At 39.4% G+C, this 21,842-nt stretch overlaps 1 protein-coding gene across 1 annotated transcript in view; it reads right to left on the bottom strand.

Annotated features, from left to right (window-relative positions):
* REV3L (REV3-like, polymerase (DNA directed), zeta, catalytic subunit) overlaps positions 1-21,842 on the bottom strand; it is a gene marked incomplete at its 5' end in the record, with an annotated part of 72,593 nt that overhangs the window by 8,463 nt on the left and 42,288 nt on the right. The window contains 9 exons of the mRNA XM_010142996.1: positions 813-927; positions 1,967-2,076; positions 2,817-3,023; positions 3,906-4,014; positions 5,027-5,271; positions 7,997-8,138; positions 9,111-9,229; positions 9,852-9,970; positions 13,926-14,041. Coding sequence (XP_010141298.1) covers positions 813-927; positions 1,967-2,076; positions 2,817-3,023; positions 3,906-4,014; positions 5,027-5,271; positions 7,997-8,138; positions 9,111-9,229; positions 9,852-9,970; positions 13,926-14,041 — 1,282 coding nt within the window. The remainder of the gene's footprint in view (positions 1-812; positions 928-1,966; positions 2,077-2,816; positions 3,024-3,905; positions 4,015-5,026; positions 5,272-7,996; positions 8,139-9,110; positions 9,230-9,851; positions 9,971-13,925; positions 14,042-21,842) is intronic.

Genomic DNA, 21,842 nt, shown 5'->3' with positions numbered 1-21,842 from the left:
TTACTCTGGCCTAATAACACAGAATTGCCTCAAAGTGGCAGGGGTCCTTATACATCAGCCAGCCAGGAAAAGTTGCCCTGCCTGCCACAGGTATCCTGCCTTTCCTTGCTAGTTATTTTTCTACTGTGTTTTCTGTGAAAAACGGCAATTTGCTCACAAATTCTGATTGAACTGTTGAGACAGGTATGTACTTTGAAAATATCTACAGCACCTGAACTGACTGCTAAGGACTTGCCAGTGATAAATTTCTGCAAAAGTTAGTATCTCACTGCCTTGCTCTTCTCTAAGAGGCTTACCGTCATTAATCCTTCTTCCAAAAGCCTACTGAATGGATTGTCACGGTTTTTCATTTTAAATGTGTATGTATCACACGGACATACCCTGAAGCATGCTAGGGCTGGCTGAAGAGTAAAGATCAGGCTGGTAATTAGTGCACTGGAATCACTTCAAGGGCTGGTATACATTTTCTGTAGCAAGTTGCACACATTGGTTTGATGGTATGTATATAATACAGAACTGAGGGTGACGCTTCCACAAACTGATGTGAGAGCAATTTCAAATTTGCAATTTGAACTGCTGATGTGAAAGTAGGAATATTTCTTTTTGTTCTTGATGCTGCAGTGCTCCTTTGACAAGCTCCCCGAGGCATTAAGGAGCTTGCAATAGTCCCGCAAAAACAATACAGCACACGACTTACATATCCTCAGTGTCCAGAAAAATACTTAACCTGAACTTCTCAATTTTTCTTTTTCTGTTTCTAGGACAACCGTGTTTTCACCCAACATGCTTGAAATAAAGTATTTTTCTTTTACCTTTTCAAACTTCAGTTTAACAGGTTTGGGGTTTGTTGCTGTTACAGCTTCAGCAATTTCTTGACCAATCTTAAAAGACTGCTCCTTCGTGGCTCCTTTCAAGAGTACAAACATGCTACAAGAAATCAGACATAGGAAATAAGCACGAATCTGTTCAACATTGTTCCTGAAACACATAAACTACATTTTCCTGGTCTCAAGGCACCGATTCTGTTCCCTTCCTTCAGCTAGAAAAGCCAAAAACCTGAGAAACTTCAGCGTTCAGTAAGATCAGGAGTGCCAAGGGCACGACAAATGCCGTGACTCTCTGCTAAGGCAGGGAGCACCACTGCTCCCAAGCACTGCAAAACTGTAGTTACCAGGAGAGAACTGTGAAGAGCTTCGGGTACACCCTTTTCTTCTCCACTACAAGCAACAATAGCATTTTACTTCCTTTCTCCAACAACATTTTTTTTTTTTTTTTGTGAAGCTACTACTTAGAATTTAGTATGTTTGAAATTTCCAGTCTGTCATCAGATCTCGCTGAAATCAGTCACTGGATTCACAAGATATTAAGAAAGGTGTCAGCCAGTCAAGCTTTGTTTCCCATGGATTAATAACTTTCCAAGTCTAGCACCAGAGATGGAGACACTAGAGCATGGCTATTAGTGCCGCGATGACAGATCGACTGAGAAAGGGGGGATATGTATACGTATATGATGTATTTTAGGCAGCCTAATAATATCTTTGCACGATCTGGTGGCTGCTTCTGAACTGTATCCACGTTTGAAGAGTGCCGTCCTCTAAGTATCAACATGCACTGCCTGCTATATTGTAAATATTTTCCAATATAAACTGGCATAAAAATACTCTTTTGATAATAACAGTTATATTAATTCACAACTGAAAAAATATGGTTTTCCCCCCTCCTTCTGTTCCACGTAATTTTGAAAAGAAAGGAACCCCTGAAGTGCTTTCTAAGAGTCCTAAAAGAAACTCCAAGAAAATAAGTATTATTTACTTTGTATATTCTGCAAGACAGTAAGCAACATCCCGCAGAGGGTCCACATACTCTTTTTGGTATCACAAATCCCCCTCGTTGAGGCAAAAGAAAAATACATCTCCGAAGAACTCCTATAATTTTTGAACGCTGTGAGGAGCAGACCGTTACGTACCTGTCAGTATCCCCATACACAACATGAGCACCCCATTTTTTGGTATCGTTCACCAGTTTTATAGCACGCTCCAATGTCTCTCTGGCTTTGTGGACAATGCTATCGCCAAGCTGCAAAGTAAAAGAGAGATTGAAAATCTTTATTCTGCTGCTAAACCCAGTATTGGCTCCTGGCAAACACAGCCTAACCTTGCTTCAGCTGGTTATGAAAATTACTATAGTGAGACAATATGTTTTATTTCACAGTTTAAATGCATATAACAAATCCATTACCACAAAATAGCAAGAATTAAAGGAAGCGATCAAAAATTATTACAAATTAACATAAAGGAAAATTTGATCTGAACTTCTTCAGGCATATTGAAAGAATAAGGAGCAAGACAAGATTGCTTAGAAGAACTTTCTCTTGGATTCTGCGGATTCCTCTCTGTATGAAAACTAAGAAACAGCTACAGTGTTTTATTTCCATTATTAGAACTGTAATCCAACATACCTTTGGAGAGAATGCTACAGAAATGCCAACTCCAAATGCTCTTTTATGGGAAGAAGAAAAATACTTTTTTAAAAAAAAAAAAAAAAAAAAAAGACCACAAAAAAATCACAAGTTGTTTTTTTTAATTGAGGATTTAGCTCTGGAGGAGAGACAGCAATACCTTTTTAAAAAAAAAAAAAAAAAAAAAAGAGCCCAAATAAATCCCAAGTTGCTGATTTTCAATACTACAAATAAGCCCAGCTTTTATGGAGGTATTTACATTAAATAGGTTTCCAGTAGTAATACTGTGTTATCTCACTATACTTTATTAATAGTGTCTTTTTCACACTTGTTCTGCATTTCTGTCTGCAACCCTTACCTCAGTGCATGGCATTCTTCCAGAAAAATTAGCAGCAGTGTAACCAAATGTAAAATTAGCTATATATTTAAGACCCAACTGACGAGCTTCCAGCATTCGAGTTATAGCCTTGTCATGCTTGTAAGCCTTCATCGACTGTTTCACCATTATCCTAGTCTTCAAGATTTCTTCCAGCATTCTTGGCAGCACACCCTTCCTTACTGAAGGCTGCCATCAAAGAACAAAGGAAAAAAATATGTTAAAAAGCCCAACCTAAACCGTTAGGAGTGAAAGCAAAACCCAGAACTGTTAGATAATCACTGTTAAGAAGATGAATTAATTAGCAAGGTGCCCTAGGCACTAACGGTTTGGCTCTTGCCACAAATACACAAGCACCCTAGAATATAGCCAAAGCTCTTAAGGGCAGGGTAAAGAGCTTTCTGGTTTTTGTCTGCAGCAGCCCTGCTACTGCCACGTTTAGATAACCTTATTAACTCAAGTGGGACTTCAGTATTTAACTGAGAGTTCTCAACATGTTAAATGCTAAAGGAATATTATCTTCTAAAAATTATGCAAATATTCTTTAGTTTGAGTTTTTGTTTTACATTAAATGTATGTAAGCTGCTGTTTGGCTGATTATTGTTCAGAGCTCCAGGCTACATTTATTAATTCATTACAAATCAGCCACCAGTACACATAACATAAAATGAGAACAATAGAAAGCAAGCCAGGGAGTTTCATCTCCCGAACCATGATTCTTTTTCTAGGAAAACATTCTGCTGTACAGGCAGGAAAAGAATGAAGTGTTACACACAGATAATTACTGTTTGATCTCCAAAGTGCACAAGTAAAATACAGTTTAATTATGAATGAAATAAGCCTTGAGTATAAATGAAAGCATAACGATGACATTTTATTTCCTGAACTGTCAGAAGTTCAGCACTCTGACAAATACCGAAAAACACTGGGAAATGACAGACTGCATCTCCCCCCCGCCCCCTTCTGACTGCTCTTAATGGAGCAAAATATAAACCACAGTATCAATTTGATCTTAAGCTAGTCAGTCACCACAAGGTGAAACTGCCTGTCACAGAGCACTAGTATCATTACCTTGACAAAAGCTACTCCACTGGGTGACACTGTGATATCATGCCTGATCTGGTAAAGTAAGTCAGGAGGTACTCGGAGAGAGGTACAGCCAAATTTGAATGCATCATATCTGATAAAGAGAAAAATTAATTATGAAGACAATTCATCCCCTTACAGCCCAATCATGGAGAGGCACGAACTTGTATTAGAATGCTGATAATGCCAGCAAGGACAGAAACACAATTATAAACTCAGGTAAAAACAAACATAGTTTCATTTAAAATTTCTTAAGCTTCATGCAAGAGGCTCTAGGAATAAATTAGTAATAAATGGCTAAATTTCAACACATGCATAATTTATCAGTTCTGTTCTGCATTAATGCCTTATTTCCAAATGCTGAGTTAATGGATGCACGTATCGTACTGCAATCCTCTATGGAAACCATGCATGTTTACCAAGGCACACGCTGCACAGATTTTCTTCCTACAAATTCAGAATTTCAAATCAGAAACTTGAAAACCTGATGGTGACACCTAGTAATCACTGCGTGCATCTTCCCATTCTTCCAAATGCTGTCTTACAGAGGTAATTATAATGAGAAATGGTATTTTTTTTCAATTAACAGAATTACTGTTAAGCTCGATAGGAGATGCCACACAGAATAACTCATTGTACCTTTTCATTTTGAATAGTTAAGATTTGAGTGAACTACAACCGTTAGAACAGAAGAACAACAACTTATAACATACAGCGGAATATTACTAGTCCAGTTTTGAAAACAGGTAGTGGATTTATGTAACATTTTAATTCACTCTGAAGCAATATTAAATAGCATCACCACAATGAAACAGCTGTACACACAAGCACACGCAGACTTATTTAACATTTTTTTAACAGAATGAAGTCTAATTCTGTACGCAGTTAAAAATACACATTAATGTGTGTATGTGCGTATCTCAGTGTACATGCACACCCCTCCACACCCACAGGGTGGATCTTTATCATCTCTATTGTGTAGCAGAAAATGGTGCTACTCATACATGCCCATTGTTTCCAGCGACAACCACGGGTTCTCGGTGCCTTAGAAAAGATGCTGAAATCTCTACAGAATCAAAGTTTGTGAGATAAGAACAACAACTTACTTTCCTAAGTTCTCCACATGTCCCAGGCAGGTTGAAAAACAGTAGTTGTATGCTATCACGATGGAAGGATATAATGACTGGAAATCTAATACAAGAACAGCGTTGCTGTAGAAGCGGGATTCTGGCTCCATTATTAAGGGAACACACTGCAGGGCTTTCATTTGAGCTCGCTGCTGGACACTGGGTGTCACAGGAATGTAATTCATTGGCTTGGCAACACGCAGCATCATCGACTCCACACGATACTGCAAAACAGTTTGGGTCAGTCTGGGTATAATCATTGTAATGTTAAAACTGCAAAATAAACATGGCTGTATTAAAACCAGGTAAATGCACATTTACATTTCCTGAATTTAAAGTACAGACGACCAGTTTTCCAAAATAAATAGCCATTGTCTTACTCTTAATGTATTTTCAATCACATCTAGTGATGTACGTGAACTTTTGTATAGCCAACTTTTCCATGTATTTCCTCCTCATTTAGCCCTAATCATTGAAAATCAAGTAGTTCTAATTTTTAGCTATGGAAAAAATAAACATCCAGCTCAGGTTAAAAAAATAAACATCCAGCAGGCTGCAGTGACATATAGAAATGACCATGCTACAGTCAGTGAATGAGCATTTGCTACACCGTAATTTTGAGATTTGCTGAACATTGATGAAAACCAAATATAATACACAGTTGATGACCACTATCCATAGGAATCTGTGCAGCAATTTTCCTTCAACATTTGGGAAAACAGAGAAATAGCATGTGAGTTACAGGAGTTAATAATTACGCCTCTAAGTTTTTGACCATGAGAAATAACTAGAATGTACTTGGCAGCAAGAGAACAAAGGGAAAAAGCTATGTCAGCCCATTTCAGAAGTCCTCTCCTTTGCACTGGGCATCATGCTTTCTCCTTGATGATGCCACAAGTAGTACAAAAAGCATAAAATAACAAAAGTTTAAGAACTTTCACCTTGATCAAGACATCAAAAACCGCCACATGTGGAGGTAGCAACATGAGAAAATACCAGCCCTATTTATTTAGTAAGGCTTTAAAAAGCACTAATAGCCAGGTATTCACTGTGTCCGTTCACAGTAAAACCCAGAACAGCTGAAAATTACATACATGGGTGGTGAAGGTCTGAAAATCCCACAGTATCACAGAACAGTTCTGTATAATCCTAAGATCCAGTGCTCTGTAAGCAACTAAATCACTATTCAAAAGCCCTCTACCTGACACACTACATCTTCAGTCTTTCAATACTGAAAGTGTTAGGGACAACTTATTTCCTTTGATGTTAGAAATGAAATAACAGAAGCTCCAGCTTTAACAAGACCCTGACATCTTACAAACAGGTCGGGGTTTGAAAGCGCAGTTTTGCAGCAGCTGAAGGTACTGCTGCCTTGCACTAACTGCACGCTAATCTGTGTCCAGTGCTGAGCTCAGATGTGTGACGAGGTGCTCAGGAACTGCATTTAGCAAGCGTTTTTTTTTCTGGTTTTCAGCAAGTTCTTCAATCATCTGACTAATAATCCATATGCTTATGACCATTTCCTGTTATTTTTTTAGTCTACTATAGAATATTCAAGATACCTTAATAAAATAGAAGAAAAAAATCACCTTTAAAAAAGGCCTTGTAAAACTGAGTAAGAGACAACAAAAATACGGAAAAAACAGAAGATCTGAAATCTGTTCTGAGTACAATTCCATTTTAACACCTTTTTCAGCTAAGGAAGAAAAGAACACTTTCATAAAAGGTAGTGATGATTCTCCTAAGTGAAAAAAAATATAATTTAAAGTGCCTGGGAACTGTTGCAACTGCCATTTCTGTGATCTAGAAAGTTTCAATGGAACCAAAACGTGCACAGAAGGGAAGAGAAAAGAACAGTCAGGATAGGAAACGCAGTATGTTTCTGTTGCTCACTCCCACTCACAGCCATTTGAGAAAATGACAGGCAGAACAGTCTTTGCAGGCTGCAGTCGTGACAGTTTAAGCATAGCTACGTTGGCAGTGTGCCAGTCCCACCCTCCCTGTTCCTAACTGTGCACTTCTCTTCCCTTGCTCCAACAGTGGTACTGTTCTGGTAACACGGAAAAACAGATCAGGGAGCCTAACTGGCAAATACCTGTTAAATGCCACCATGGTTCTGCTGCTGGTATCGCTCCCCCTGTCTCTCCCCTCCCCCTCGAAATACAGTACCAGCAAGACCAAAAAGAACGTGCACTGGGTCAAGAGATGACACGGGCAACTTCCATCAAAGGAAGAAAGGTGGCAACCTTTTTTAATTGGGTTAATTGTTCAGGAACTGCAGCTTCAGACACTCCTGTTTCTGACTGGCTTAAGACAATGCTGGAACGGTTATGACATTAGTTTTTGTCCACAGAAGTTGGCAAGTAAATAATAGATCCTGGTCAGCTCAGCTACACGTCTATTAAAACAGAAAGCAGGCAGATGGTAGGAAAGAAGACAACAACAGAAAAGCAGACACACGTGAGCGAGAATAGCCTCGCATGACACGTGTACTTAACAAAGCCAGAGCCCTTCCTGTCTTATCAAGTCTCACCCAAGGGTCTGCTTCTCAGGAAATGTCACTTGGAACATATTTGATGCAGCTTTGTTTGCCCTGGAAGAAAACCTCTAATCTTTCTGAAACATGCTCAATTATACTTCTTAATGTGTTAAAAAGCATTCATTTTCAGACCACCAAAGCGTGAAAAATACCAACTCGAAGGGAAAACTTAGTGCTCCCGAAGTCAGTAGAAGAGAGTCACTGATGTGAGATTATTTTAATCTGAGACTAACCATTCGATCCTTTCTTACCGCTGTTTGCCTTTCTTTACATTTCAGTTTCATGTTACACAAAACAGTCTTCTGCGACCTTATGAAAATACATAAACTGACTCAAAATGTACCAAAGAAATAAAACATTTTGAAAAGAATACTCTGCTTTTGTGAAGTAAAAGGAAAACGAGATCTTACCTGAGAGCCTCTTGTTAATACATGTAAGAACTGAATGCCGAAAAGTCTCGCCATTTCACTTGTTCTGTCAATCAAGTCCAGTTTGTCTAACAACTGGAGATTCCCACGGACCCGGCTAATGTAATGATCAACCATTTTCCATCTGTGAAAGTGAACGCCTCGTTATAAACAATCATGAGAGTGCTGCTCTTTCTACTAAGAAAAATGTATTTTTATGATAGCTTGTTACAAACCGGCACATAAAATCTCCCAGAGAACATCTTCCTATGGCTCTTTCACATATGTGGTGCACATAAACATACACTTAGCTATTCTAAAGATGTGCACAGAGTGTGTTACAGCAAACTACTGTTAAGGCATATCCTGCTATCCTTACCGCCCTGAAACAGAAACCTGAGTTTCTCTTCATGTGTTTTCAGTCTTTTGACTGAGTGGCATTCTGTGAAACCATCCTCCTCAGGAACTCATCCTATCTCAACTGAACATAACTTCATAAATTTCAGCACTAAACCACATTCCCATCTAGTTGAAAAGTATTTAACTTTCACAAAAATTAAATGCATGTCACAAATGATGTTCAGATCAGCACTCAGTTTTATAAGTTGTTTCTATTACACAGTACCAAATCACAAGGAAGAGTGAAGCCCAGTGTGGTATGTGTGGTGTAGAGGTATTTTTAAGCAGCTATAGTTGCTATCTTAGCATCTTGCACAGTTGTTTGTATTGTTTTTAAGCCTAGCTTGCCTGATGTGCACTGTGAAGTAAAACAGAAACCTGACAGTTCACTCAAGTCCTTCTGACCAACGATATATACAAAATAAAGACCTTACAGAACTTCAAAATAGCACAGCTATTCAGGTATGTTAAAACTGTAAAAGAACATTTGTTTTGTTTTCATGTAAACAGCAAAACACACAAAGATGAAATACCGAGGGTATAACTACACCACAGAACACAGCAGAACAACAGAATAAATAGGCTCATGTTGCTGCATACAGACTGTTCTAGTACTCGAGCTAAACTGATCATTTTTTCCTATGCTGACTTAGCTTACACCTATCCAGTGTTAAGAATCTGGTCTTAAAAACAATAAAATGGATTAATAGACCATTACCTGTAGACATCCGCCTCATTATCAAACCAATCAGACAGAACTCGGAAAGTAAATAAAGGAAAACGTTGATGAAGAACATGAAAGCCCACGTTTTCAAAAGTGTAATTCATTAGATTCACCTAGAAAATCACAGAGGGCATGTTAACATGCACGATGTCTTTCATAGTCAAAATAAATCTGTACTTTTAAAATAATACTTTAAATTTATTATCTTTTTATTAGCAGTCTTTGTTAAAAAGGTAAACATTAATACTAAGAAGTTCCTACCTATTTACAGGTCAGGAAAGAATACCCCTCATTGATTGAAAAGAGTACATGAAACTAAGTAGATCACAAAGATCAGGTCTGAATTTGGTCAGAACAAGATTTGCGAAGACTGAACTATTTGCGTATTAAATGTAAACTGATAAACGGCAAAAAACAATGAGTAAGTCTGAGAGCTTGAAGTAGAGTTCGAGTATTTAATTTAGTAGAAGGACTGTTCTAGACAAGTTGCTAGATCAGGTAAGTTGTTCTCAAAACCCACAAAGAAGTGAAAAGGAATACCGTTAAGAAACATTACTGAAAGATAAGGGCTTCAGCATTTCACATTTTAGCGATACGCATTCTCAAAGTGGCAGACTGCTCTGTTTGAAAAGGTGTACAAATAAAGAACAGTTACGTGTGACATGACATTTTCAAAGCCTACAATAATTAAAAAAACCCAGGAAGTGAAATATATTAAGCTTTTAAAAGCTTTACCTCATTTCTCATCATTCTCCAAATATTTAACATAATTCGCCCAACAATGTTAATTTCACTCATTGTATCTGATCCATATTCATCCAGCTCAGCTGCAAATCTGTTCTCTTTCTTTTCATCTAAAGACATTAAAAGAGAATATATTTAGATGAGTTATAGGACAGTCAAGACCAGACCATGCTATCTCTCCTGCAATCTGAGCTCTAGAAAAATAACAATTCATAAAGACTGCTAATGATTGCACAAGTTTATTTATTTACCAGTCTTCCACACAATCTCTAAATAAAACTTCTCCAGGTTTTTCTGCTCTTGCACATCTCTCTGAAGACAGTTCTTACTTTGGTTTCATTGAAATGCTGTCCACGGCAGTATATTCTCCATAGTGAATATACTGGTTAAGCAATGCTGAACGTTACTGGAGAGCCAGCTGCCCAGCTGCATGCACACTGGCGCACAACATAAAAAATTAAAGCGATTTCTGCCCTAAAGAGTTTGTAACTCAAAGCTTTACTTGTAATGATCTTACACAGTCGGAACGAGGCCGTGGGAGAGAAAACTCTGTGCCTTTCATACAGTAAAAGCAAACCCACTGCAGGGGGAGCAGGTGGAGTTCTGGGTAACACACACAGAGAGAACAAATGCAAAGGCAGAATTAGCCTGAACCTTTCTGCAAGACAGCAGTGACTACAGTACAGAGATCCTCTTCTGCCATCCTTGGTTTTTACGACACAAAATGGTCCTTTTTGATGTATGTTTCTTGAAACTGTCTTTTCTCCCAGTCATCTTCAGGGTACGGGTTTGGTTCTATAGAACCAAACATAGAAGCTTTTTACATAGAAGCTTTTTAAAATGTACAGCATAGGTTAAAATTCAATAGGAAAAGACACTGTGTTATTTGATCCACCAGTCTTGCTCCTTCTAAGTAGTTTAACAGAAGAGAAGGCAATTTTCCTCCAATTCTAAATCCATACCCATTTTTCAACCGCTGGTTGTGTGCTCTGCCACCACTCATTTACCAGGTACCTCTGCACAGTACCCTACTAACAAAAAGTAGAAGATTTTGGACAAAGCGTATAGAAGTGTGGATAAACAATGCTTTGAATGATGGTCAGAATGGAGCCCTGAAGCACATCTACCCTTGAAGGCAGAAGAAAAAATGGCCTGAAACTCTGCAAAACTGCTGTGAAACAATATAATACAGACTGACTTTGTACGTTGATCTTTCAAACGTGTATCATATACATAAAAATATGGTTAAGAAAATGTATTTGTCATTTACTGACCTTATCAATTTATCACAGAGCCTTGACAAAATCTAGCAGACCTTTCAAACACTTTAAAAAGATGTTACCAAACACTTTAAAAAGATGGTATACATTTTGATAACCTCCTTAATGTTTCAGTTTTTTAAGGAGAAAAAAATAGTAATTTCTCTTTTCATGTTTGGATGGAAAAAAGGCCCCACAAGTGGCAACATTTTTTTCTTCTGCTTTTCTTCTTTTTCACACGCTGGATCTCCTGCGCAAGGGAGGAACTTACATTCCCCACGTCCCCATTTTTTTTTTCAGCTGGAACTAGAAACTATCAGTTCTACTTTGTGCAGTGTCGTCCTAGTTCTCTTTTGACTTGTTTAGGAGATTCCCTATGTTTCTTGTTTGCTTCACATCTTGCTGGTAAAGACAGGCAACAAAGTATACTGCGGTGACAAAAGACCCGCTGGCTTGATGAACAAGAGACCGCATGTGATGAGCACTGCAATATTACATAAACCCGTAGTGCTCTACAACTGGTGTGGGGAACATTCACACGAACCTCTGGAAACAAAGAAGCAGAATGGGACTCTCTTTCTATCTTTCAAGCGCACAGATGAAATGAAAAGAAGTCCTCTCTCGCCCTCTGTTACCCACTCACTAACTGAGCTGTGACCAAAGGAGGAGACAGGAGGCTACCATGCCACACAAAAAAGCCACTATGCACAGGCAAAGGGCTCACCTCTCTTGCGGTGTGCCCCCATGATTTACGAAAAGTTCACTTGTAAATGACAGAGGCAGCACCAGACTCAGCCAATAAAGCAAAACCAGAGAGAAGTCTTTTGGTTAAGTTGAAGTCGTAGGAAAGGGAAGGAAAAGTACCTTCTATCTTTATTTCAATGGGAGGAAAGAGGAGCATACTGCTTGAAGGAGCAGTTCATGTTCTGAAAATACAGTGTGTGAAGAAGGGAGGGAAATATGAAGCATAGAGGTGGAAAAGAGGAACACCGAGGGGTCAAAACCATGGACAAAGAGGCCACAAAGCAACAGAGAACACAACACTCATGTTTATGGTCATGCATGCAAGCCCATACTTATGGCATGACATTTTTGGGAGAAGCTCATCAGTGTGAACGTTTCCTTTTCTTTCTCCCGCAGTTCAGTCAAAAAAGAATAATTACTTACCTTGCAATAACACCACTCCTTAGAAACATTTTAAGTCTTATGTATTCTACTTCTGGGTGTGCAGCTACCACGTGGCACAAGAACATCTCTACTATGAATACCAGTGCTGCATGCTCATGTGAGCCTTATATCCAAAGATGTTAAGGGCTTCAACTCTGGTTTCCTTCACTAGTACTGAACCCATGTTGTGTGGGACTTCATAGTTGTAGGGCAGGAAGCCCCACTGTGAAATACAGATGGACATCACCATTAAGAACAATACAGTTCCCAGAGAAGTAATCTTTCTTTGAGGAACTCTTCATGTGTATCCCAAGTTCAGTAACTTAACAACAGCTTGTACCATGAGATGGGTACTATCGAGAGCTTTGCTGATGTAACTGTTGATTCTGCATCAACTACAGTGTAGACAGAGCTGTCCTGCAAGGCAAGAGCTGAGACTCAGCCTTTGAGAATGAAAGCAATGACATTAGTTATCTGTCCCCAAATGAAGAGATCATTCAGCCATACTTCTACAGTAGAGCAGTAAACCTTTGTGATCTTTGCAGGTTTAAGAAACCTTAGACAGCAACACTTGCTCTCACCAAAGACATTGCAAATCTTGAAGTGTAAGGTGTCAAAAGTTTTTCTGAACATCCTTCAACCCCTCTGAAGACTGTAACCCAGAGATGATATTACTGCAACCAGTGTATCATCTGAACTTGAGTCATCAGGTGAATTTAATGACAAGGTTCATGCAATCAGTTAGCATTCCTGAAGAATAAATTTGTAACCTTTGTGATGAAGAAGCAAATTTCTGATCTTTGGCCAATTCACATCTAAACTCTCATGTGTTCCCGTTTTCATATATTAAGTATTTAAAAATTCACCAAGGTCCACCAAACAACTTTCAACTGGAGATGCAAATTTGTTCTTACGTTTTCTTGCCCCTGCTAGGTCCTTACAACTCAGACCTTTTCTAAATGGGTCACAGGTATCAAAACCATCAAAAGATTTTTAAGCATCAGAAGAGGGCACAAGTATTAGTACCTAAAGGAAGGGGTGTATGAATGTTGCTCTTCTAAAACATCATGTTCTGCTGCCCAGGCACACAGGATGCCAGTACAAAAGATGCTATTGCGATGCTGGGCAGACCCACAGAACAGTACAAGAATAGCGACTGAAAGTAAAAATTTTATTACGGAGTGGCTGCCCAGGATGACCGCTGATCAGGAGAACCTGATCAGGACATAAGTCCTCTCATCCCAGCCAGAGAAACCGCAAATTGTGTGTAACAATTATGGCAGATACCCTGAATGACATACACATATGACTGAAGCTAAGGAGAAGCAAGAGGATTACTTGTAGAGGCACCTCCAAAAACTGAAAACTCAGCACACATGACTACTGAAAATGAGTCCAGGTTCATGGATACAGGACACACCCAGAAGTGGAATACAGAAGGAATTTAAAAATGCAGAAAACACCAAAACCCAGAATCTCACTGACATTTAAAATTGTGTGTGCGATTATGCCTGTAACAACACGACAAAAAAAAAAAACCAGGTCCATCTGAAGAATACCCTCCTTTTTTTTTTAATTTATTCATAGACTTCTGTTTGCTTCTATTAGAACTGAACTGAAATCCTGTACAGTAACTTACCTGGCACACGAGAAATCATCTGGCATAAATCAACATTTAGTGCAGCAGCCCTCTGTAAGAGATAACCCCAGGAATGCATCTGGACTTCATAGCCTAACAAAATGTCTGGGTCATATCTAGAGAGGGGAAAAAGGAAAATGAGCTTTGTATTATTTAAGAAAACATTTCCCACGAACAATCTGGTATAAACAGGATTTCATTCTAATCATGCTGAGTTTAAAAAAGAAGCAGTCACAATAGGTTTCTATGAAAGCAGCATCTGGGCTTGGAGACAACAATTCAAACAGATGATCTTTCAGGATTTTCAACAACGTTCAACTGAAAATATTTTTAGAAGGAATATTTTCACTGGGAATCTTCTTTCTTTTTTTAAATACACCTCTATTATTTCAGTCTTTACAAATAAAGAACAAACCTAGGTTTCATCAGGTTTTAGAGATGGAATCAGGATGTATCAAGCACAAACTGAAACCTAGCTACCAGCACAGGAGAGATGTGCAGTGAAATACAAACCTGTCCTCAGACTTCGTTGTACTACTTTCCTTTATGAAATGGAATAGCATTTGCTACCAGGCTACTTGAATGTTTTGCAAATAACAATGTGTCACACGTACTGCAGTGCAGCTCATAATAATCAGAGGACACTTCCAGTCCTAAATGGTGACTTTTTATTGGGACGGTTGTAATTTGCAGTTGAGTGAGAGCTGTCAACTCTGAAACATGGAGAAAAGCAGCCATACCTACCAGTTCTATTTAAATACCTCTTCCTTTAAGATAACTTTTCTAGAAGATACATAAGAAAAACTCATTTTATGCTGTATTAACATGCTAGGTAGAAAATTTGACTGGCTTAAGTACAACAAAAAGAAAAATCAGATTTTTTTTCCGACACAGTCACTGCCCATCTTCCAGTCAGGCTCAGAGACAGAAGGACAAACAAGGTGGCTTCAAAGTCAATGCACAGGTAGGAGGAGCTTGCAGGAGCCTGTATCACCTACCTTTTGTGTGGGCACTATTAAAACCAGAAGTCATGATGTGGTCACTTGCTGAAGAGCTTAAGAATGATTTTCTTTGGCCAGTCTTTCTGTGCCTAGCCCAAGGAACAGAGATCTATTATTTTTGAAGGACAAAAAGGCAGCTGTCAGGAGGTAGAGGACTGGACGACAGGTCATGTACCACAGTCTGTGCCCAAGCCCCAGGGACACAGGCTTTTAAATCTTAGTTTCTGGGAGAAGTAGGCAGGGGCCTTGACTTATGAACAGGATCTCTGTACTTTGTGCATCCTTAAACACATAAAAAAATGCCAATGCTTCCTGAACTGTTGGATGTAGCACCTTTCCCCAAATCCTAAGCTAAAGTTGTACCCCAGACATTACAAATGAAGCTTCAGATTTTTCTGTGAATGTGTCTTCCTTGCTTATGCATCCCAGCCAAAGGCAGAAGATAGCTCACTGTGAAGTAACAAACTGCTCTGAGAATCGCTCCAGAAAAGACCTTCTCCACACTTCTGCCCAGGACACTAACTTTTTGTGAAAAATAAAGTGAAAATTCTTTTAATCTTCTTACTCAGCAAGGATATCTCTTTATTACATTTTGGGCTTCTGTACCAGCCAGCAAAAGTTGCAAAAATCCCTTTTACCACCTACTTCTACCTGTGAAGGAACAGTTTGGATACAATTTTTAGCTAAAGCAGAAGATTCTGTAAGTTTTTGATTTCTAGTGTTCTAGAGAAAATAAAAGAACTAGCACTTAGCTTTCAGGGGATATTTTTCTATCTGCTGTTGAAATCAACTGAATGATTGTTTGTTTTTGCAGTGGAAGTAGTAAATTTACCCATTTACTCATTGGCTTCACTAAGGGGAAATCATGCCTGACAAATTTGGTGACCTTCTACGATGGGATTACAGAACTGGTCAATATGGGAAGTGCAGCTGAAGTCATCTACCTGGATCTGTGCAAAGCATTTGACGGCATTTCTCACGTCCTGCAATACATCCTTGTCTCTAAATTGGAAAGGCATGGATTTGATGGACAGACTACTTAGTGGATAGAGAATTGGCTGGATGGTCACATTCAGAGTTGCAGGCAACAGCTTGATGTCTGAGTGCAGACCAGTGATGGGTGGTGTTTCTCAGGCACCGGGACTGGTGCTGTTTAACATCTTTGTCAGTGACACGGGCAGTGGGATCAAGTGCACCCTCAGCAAGTTAGTCAATGACACCAAACTATGTGGTGCAGCGGACAGACTGGAGGGAAGGGATTCCCTCCAGTGGGACCCTGACAAGGTTGAGAGATGGGCCTATGAAAACTCATGAAGTTCAACAAGACCAAGTATAAGATTCTGCACGTGGGTCAGGGCAATCCCAAGCAGTAATACAGGCTGGGCAATGAGTGGATTGAGAGCAGCCTTGCGGAGAAGGACTTGGGGCTGTTGAAAAACTGAGTATGAGCCAGCAATGTCCACTTGCAGCCCAGAAAGCCAATCACATCCTGGGCTGCCTCAAGAGAAGTGTGGCCAACAGGTCAACGGAGGTGACTGAGATGGTTCTCCCACTCTGCTCCACTCTCTTTGTACTGCATCCAGCTCTGGGGCACCCAACGTAAGAAAGACATGGTCCTGCTTGAGTGGGTCCAGAGGAGGGCCATGAAGATGATGAGGGGCCTGGAGAACCTCCTGTATGAGGACAGGCTGAGACAGCTGGAGTTGTTCAGCCCAGAGAAGAGTAAGCTCCAGGGAGAGCTTATAACGGCCTTCCCATTGGAACAATTTATGTACAAATGAGCACCAACTGAGGTTCCAAAGTTATTAATAGCTCCATCTACACTTTGAAATGAGAAGGCATCATGCAATGATGATTTATGCACTAGAAGAAATACTAAAAAAGGTAACATATTTTCACATTAATTCTGGCAGCTAAACTATCCTGGTCCTACTGCAAAACACTACTGATTATTTAAAATGAAGTTAGCAATCTACATTTATATTTGAAACCGGTTTCACATAATTCAAGATGGAAAATACTTGTAGGTTTTACACAGGGCAAGACATTATGAGATGGGTTCCATGAGAGATACAAACGTGCCATGGAAACTTGTGTGAAGAACTGCTTATGTGGTACATAAACCAGTATTCATTACGCCGGGAATTTCCTTGCTCTTTCAAGCCTGTTCTGAACAGAAACAAGCACTGTTTGGAAGCAGCAAGCTGCCGTGTCTATATGAGCACCACTTTGTGATTTGGGTTTTCCTTGTTCAAGTAGCCATTAAATCCCTCACTTCCTACTTAGCCAAATGTTAGTGGGCTATCACATTACTATTGCAAATACCCCTATTTGTATTGCAGCTGACTACCACATTTCATCAATTCTTCAGTTAGCCTTACTGTTCTCTTTTAAGCTAATGAGTAAAATTACCTCTGTAAACCATCTGCATATAATCTCAAGAATTTCCCTAGTATCCTTCAGATGGGAAGATGTTTTATAGGACAAGACATAAAACCACTTTAGCTTATGATGTAACTTAGATATTACATGTTAACACAATTCTATGTAAATTCACACGTAGATCGAGAAGTTTATCACTCAAAATGAAAGACAAGAATCAGCATGCTAGTTTTGAACTCAGTCTTGCTTGTACTTGGCCATTAGGGATGACTGCCTATAAATGGTACATTACTGAGTCACAGGGTACCACTCTACAGTGCATTACTTTGCTTTTCCTCCTCAACTAGACGCTACACATGCATTAAGAGGAAGATCTTTCAACTAATTCGGACATCTCAGGTTTTCTAAGGTGGTCTCTCTATTGCCTTTGAAGAAAAAAGTCCTCTGTGTGAACTATTCCTTATGTTTTAGCCACCTCCTGCAGAATCAGAGCCTGTTCTTTCTGTTTAACATACATGCTGATAAGGGCCACTTACACACTGGCAATGAAAGTCTAATGATGTCTAAGTTTCCATCAGACGACTCTCATACAATGCTATCTACATGGAAAACCACGGTAGAGTAGCTAGTAAATGGCAAATTCAAACCCTACTGCAAATTCCCTGTAAACAAAGTCCCTTAGTCTCCATTTCCCATATTTAAAACTTGGATCCAAGTGATGCCCTTCTGAAAGCATGAAAAACAATAACAGCACACACTAACAGCAACTGAGTTGCTCAGATACTGCAGTAAGTTACACATACATCTATTTTACATTCATGTCTGTGTGCATCCACACTGTACATGTATAATAAGTATTAACACATGGATGCTTAGGTATTTCTTAACTTCACAATCAAAATAATTTTTGGTTGTGTATCTCTGAAGGAAAAAACCAAAGTTTCTCCTGAACAACACTTGGGATCCCAAACTCCTGCGCTACAGCATGCAATAAGGTTTACTTTAGGCCACAGGTTTTACAGACCTATCAGATCTCTTTCTTCTAACATGAGGCGCTGCTGTTCCTTGCTTCTCATTTCCTTGCTGATAACTGTGTCTCAATTTAAGCAGCAGAAGTGCCCTCTCCTGCAGCCCAACCCCAGTTGTACCAATGGACCAGCTGTACCAATGGACCAGCGTGCCATCTGTTGAGACTTCCTACAGTATTTAGGGAAGAAGAGATGCCTGGAGCTAAAAGCTAACATTATTCCAAATAGGAAAAACACAAAGTTTAGCTGATGTGAGCTCAGCTGAAGTCTATTTCTCTCTTGCTTTCTCTCCTTTTCATGCGGTACCACGAAGATGACAGGTTGAGAGCTAAGGAGAGGACAGGTCTTCTATTTTTCATCCTCCCTTCTCACAATTTTCATGTATACTATCCAGTTGGTCTTCATCATCAGTTTAAGCTGTTTCAATAGAAGAAATTGTAATGAGACCAACCATTACACCTACAAGAAACTAGTAAGTTGCAGTACTGGTATTTGAGAGCTGCTGGCTAGGACTAACACGACAGGAGTAAGAGGTGCCTGCCAACACAGTGCTCTTTCATTAAAAGGATGGGCACTGACACTGCTTTGCATGTTGTTGCCAGTCCCTCTGCAAAGATGAAAAGCAGCATTTATACTGGCAGGATTTAAAGACAACAGCATTAGCATTCAACTCATATGTGCTGCAGAGAAGAAAGAGAAGCTAAGTCGTATGTGCTGCTATACCATCTCTTCCTCTTTCTCATTTGTAATTTTGTGAATTTTGTGAACTAAAGCTCCCAGTTACACCTTCCCTTCTAATACGTGTCTGGTTTTCCTGACTGCTATTTTTCTTCCAGCTAAAATGAAGAGAAAAAGAGGGAAAAAACTATTAGGCCAGACCTATGATACAGACAAAACCAGGAACTGTGCATGGAAACAGAACACTTGGTGATTCAAATACATAACTGCAATCCTGAAAATATTTTTCCAGTTTGCTTTGAACAATAACAGTCTATAAAGTTGATACAGGACATTAAATAAAGATTTCTACAAGAAAATGCCACAGAAGACGATACTGGCCTGGAAAAGGAAGGTTAGATTAACACATCTCTGTTTCAAGAAGAAAACGTTGCTGGAGCATTTACAGAAGAGCTAATATAATGCATTCTATTCAATACAAAAAAACAATTAGCATCATACTTTGCAAGGAAAACATTATACAAAATAGTTAAATGTTAAGTATTAACAACTCATTAATTTACAAATGTTTTATCCCCAAAATCTTTAAGAAAAATCTTACAACTTTATGCTCTGTTTCTGTACTTTTATCAGAAACTACTTCCATTGGGACAAAGAGCCGTGGGTGGCTGGTGAGTCTCCAGTCGCAGTGAATCTACTACTTCTTTTTCAAGGCTGTCCCATTTCCACATCCTCTGTGTGTCACAGAGATGGGGACTGTGCATTCCCACAAGAATTCTCCAAATTTTGCTCCTCTCGCACCTGCAGGACCAGCCCCTTTCTGCTACCTGGTAGTATCTGTACTTACAGATGAGAGGCACAATTTGCCTTAGAAGTGTAGGAGAGGCTCAGACATTTAATTTCTCTTTCATGGGAATCCACTGCTCCATCAGGCTTGGACATCTCTACTTTTCCTGTGTTTTTTAAATCTCCAACACAAACATTCTTGTAGCATTCCCTTCCTCCTCCTTCTCCAAGAGCCAGCTTTCCTGTGTTTTGTACTGATGGGTTTATGGAGCTTTGTGAACATGCTAACTCTTTTTTCTGCCTTTACATCCAGCGAGGTGATTCTGTTTTACTTTTTCAAGCAGACAGATTCTTCCAATTTTTCCTCACAACTCATTGCAGCTGACACCTTACAATAGAGAGAGGGTCCATTCAAGAAGGCTGTTCAGGCAGCACGTTAGAACCCTTCAGGACAGCAATATAGGAACAGGCTCCATTTCAATGAAAAAAAAAAAAATTAACTTCCCCTATGACAAGTGCAAAGAGCCTATAACTTGACTTCTTGTGTTTGTAGGTCATCCACACTGGCTGCACAGGAGGGGAAGGAGGTTGCTTCTCAGCTGCTTGATGCCAGTTTTGAGCTCAAGTCCTACATTTTTGTTTACAGCCAGAGGACAGCTTATCAAAGAAGGGAAAATTGGACCTATGTAAGTGAAGCTTCTTCTCAAACTCTAAGATGGTGTCAGGGTACCAAGAACCACTTTAATTTTGCTTTTCTTTGTTGCAAATCCATGTTGTTTGTTCTTCCCTGCCTCCTCCAAACTCACCTCTGTGGCTCTCCCTTTCAAACTGTTTCCTGTCTCTCAACCCTCAATCAGCTGAGTATTTCAATACCTTTTAGAATTACAGAGAATTCTCAAATTCCCTTTACAATGATGTGCTTTCTTTTAGCTGTTCTACATAGATTACACTTATACTTGTAAGTACTCCCATTTCACAGCTCTCAGGAATAATTTCCTAGAAATAAAAGTGCTTATTTCCCTCAATATTCGGACATATCTGCTCGTTTTCAGCACAGGTGAAACCAAAGATCACAATTCCAGAGGAAAAAACCCCATGCTATCTTCTGGTCTGCAGACCTCAAGATGACTTACTTTCATTTGCCAGTTGCCCCAAATTAATTGGAGACAATATCTACTGATTTCACTGAAGAACATTTAATCTGGTATTTACTTTACAGATGTCTAGGTGGAAACACGTTAATTGTACCGTGGTCATGCAGATCTAGCACATGCTGAAGAACTTGCAGTGAAGGTGTAACTGAACCTGATGTCAGCTCATTGATGCCAGTGAACTTTCTGGACCAATACTCATCTTCAGTGAACATGTAACAGAGTAACTTTAGTTCTGCTATGAAAAGTTAGATTTGGGAAACACTCTTCAGTAATTAAAGGCTAGTGGTGCAGCCCAAGAATAAAACATCAGCAGGTGTTGAAACCTGACTGATTTATCATTCTGCTTGAGCATCTGTGTCCCTCAATATCAGAATGTTATAAAGACTATTTGCTTAGGTACTCTGGGTCATTTGTTAGAAGACAAAATGCTTAGAGATTTTTGATGGAAAAAGAGACTGATGAGCTAAGAGTATTGCAGGAAATGATACATTTCCCAGGAATCCTCTTTTCCTTGTCTGTGTGGTGGGACAGTGGTCAAGAATTCCCTGCTGTGCTCTTTCAGAGTTTACACCTACCGACAAGAAGTGACAGAATCAACCACTTCCTCTTTTCAATAACCAGAATAGAATAAAACAAAAGGCCTAAACTGAGAAGTAGAAGGCTGGATCTTGAAACAAATATGTTCCACATATATGAAATAAGAGCAAGAATTAAGCCAACTACTAAGAGAATGACTAGAAATGCAACAAGAATTCTTCAGGTGGACTGCACAAGACAATCCCTCCCACAGTTGAGGTATGCTCTGTTCAGCACACCAACAAGGTGGCGAAGTCTGTTCCTGGTACTGACAAGACTGAATACATATTCCGACATTCACTGTGCCAGGGA

This window comes from Buceros rhinoceros, unplaced genomic scaffold, assembly GCF_000710305.1.
Source record: "Buceros rhinoceros silvestris isolate BGI_N320 unplaced genomic scaffold, ASM71030v1 scaffold12469, whole genome shotgun sequence".
Taxonomy (NCBI): Eukaryota; Metazoa; Chordata; class Aves; order Bucerotiformes; family Bucerotidae; genus Buceros; species Buceros rhinoceros.
The sequence above is the reverse complement of the archived record's forward strand: the minus strand, read 5'-3'. Positions and strand labels throughout refer to the sequence as shown.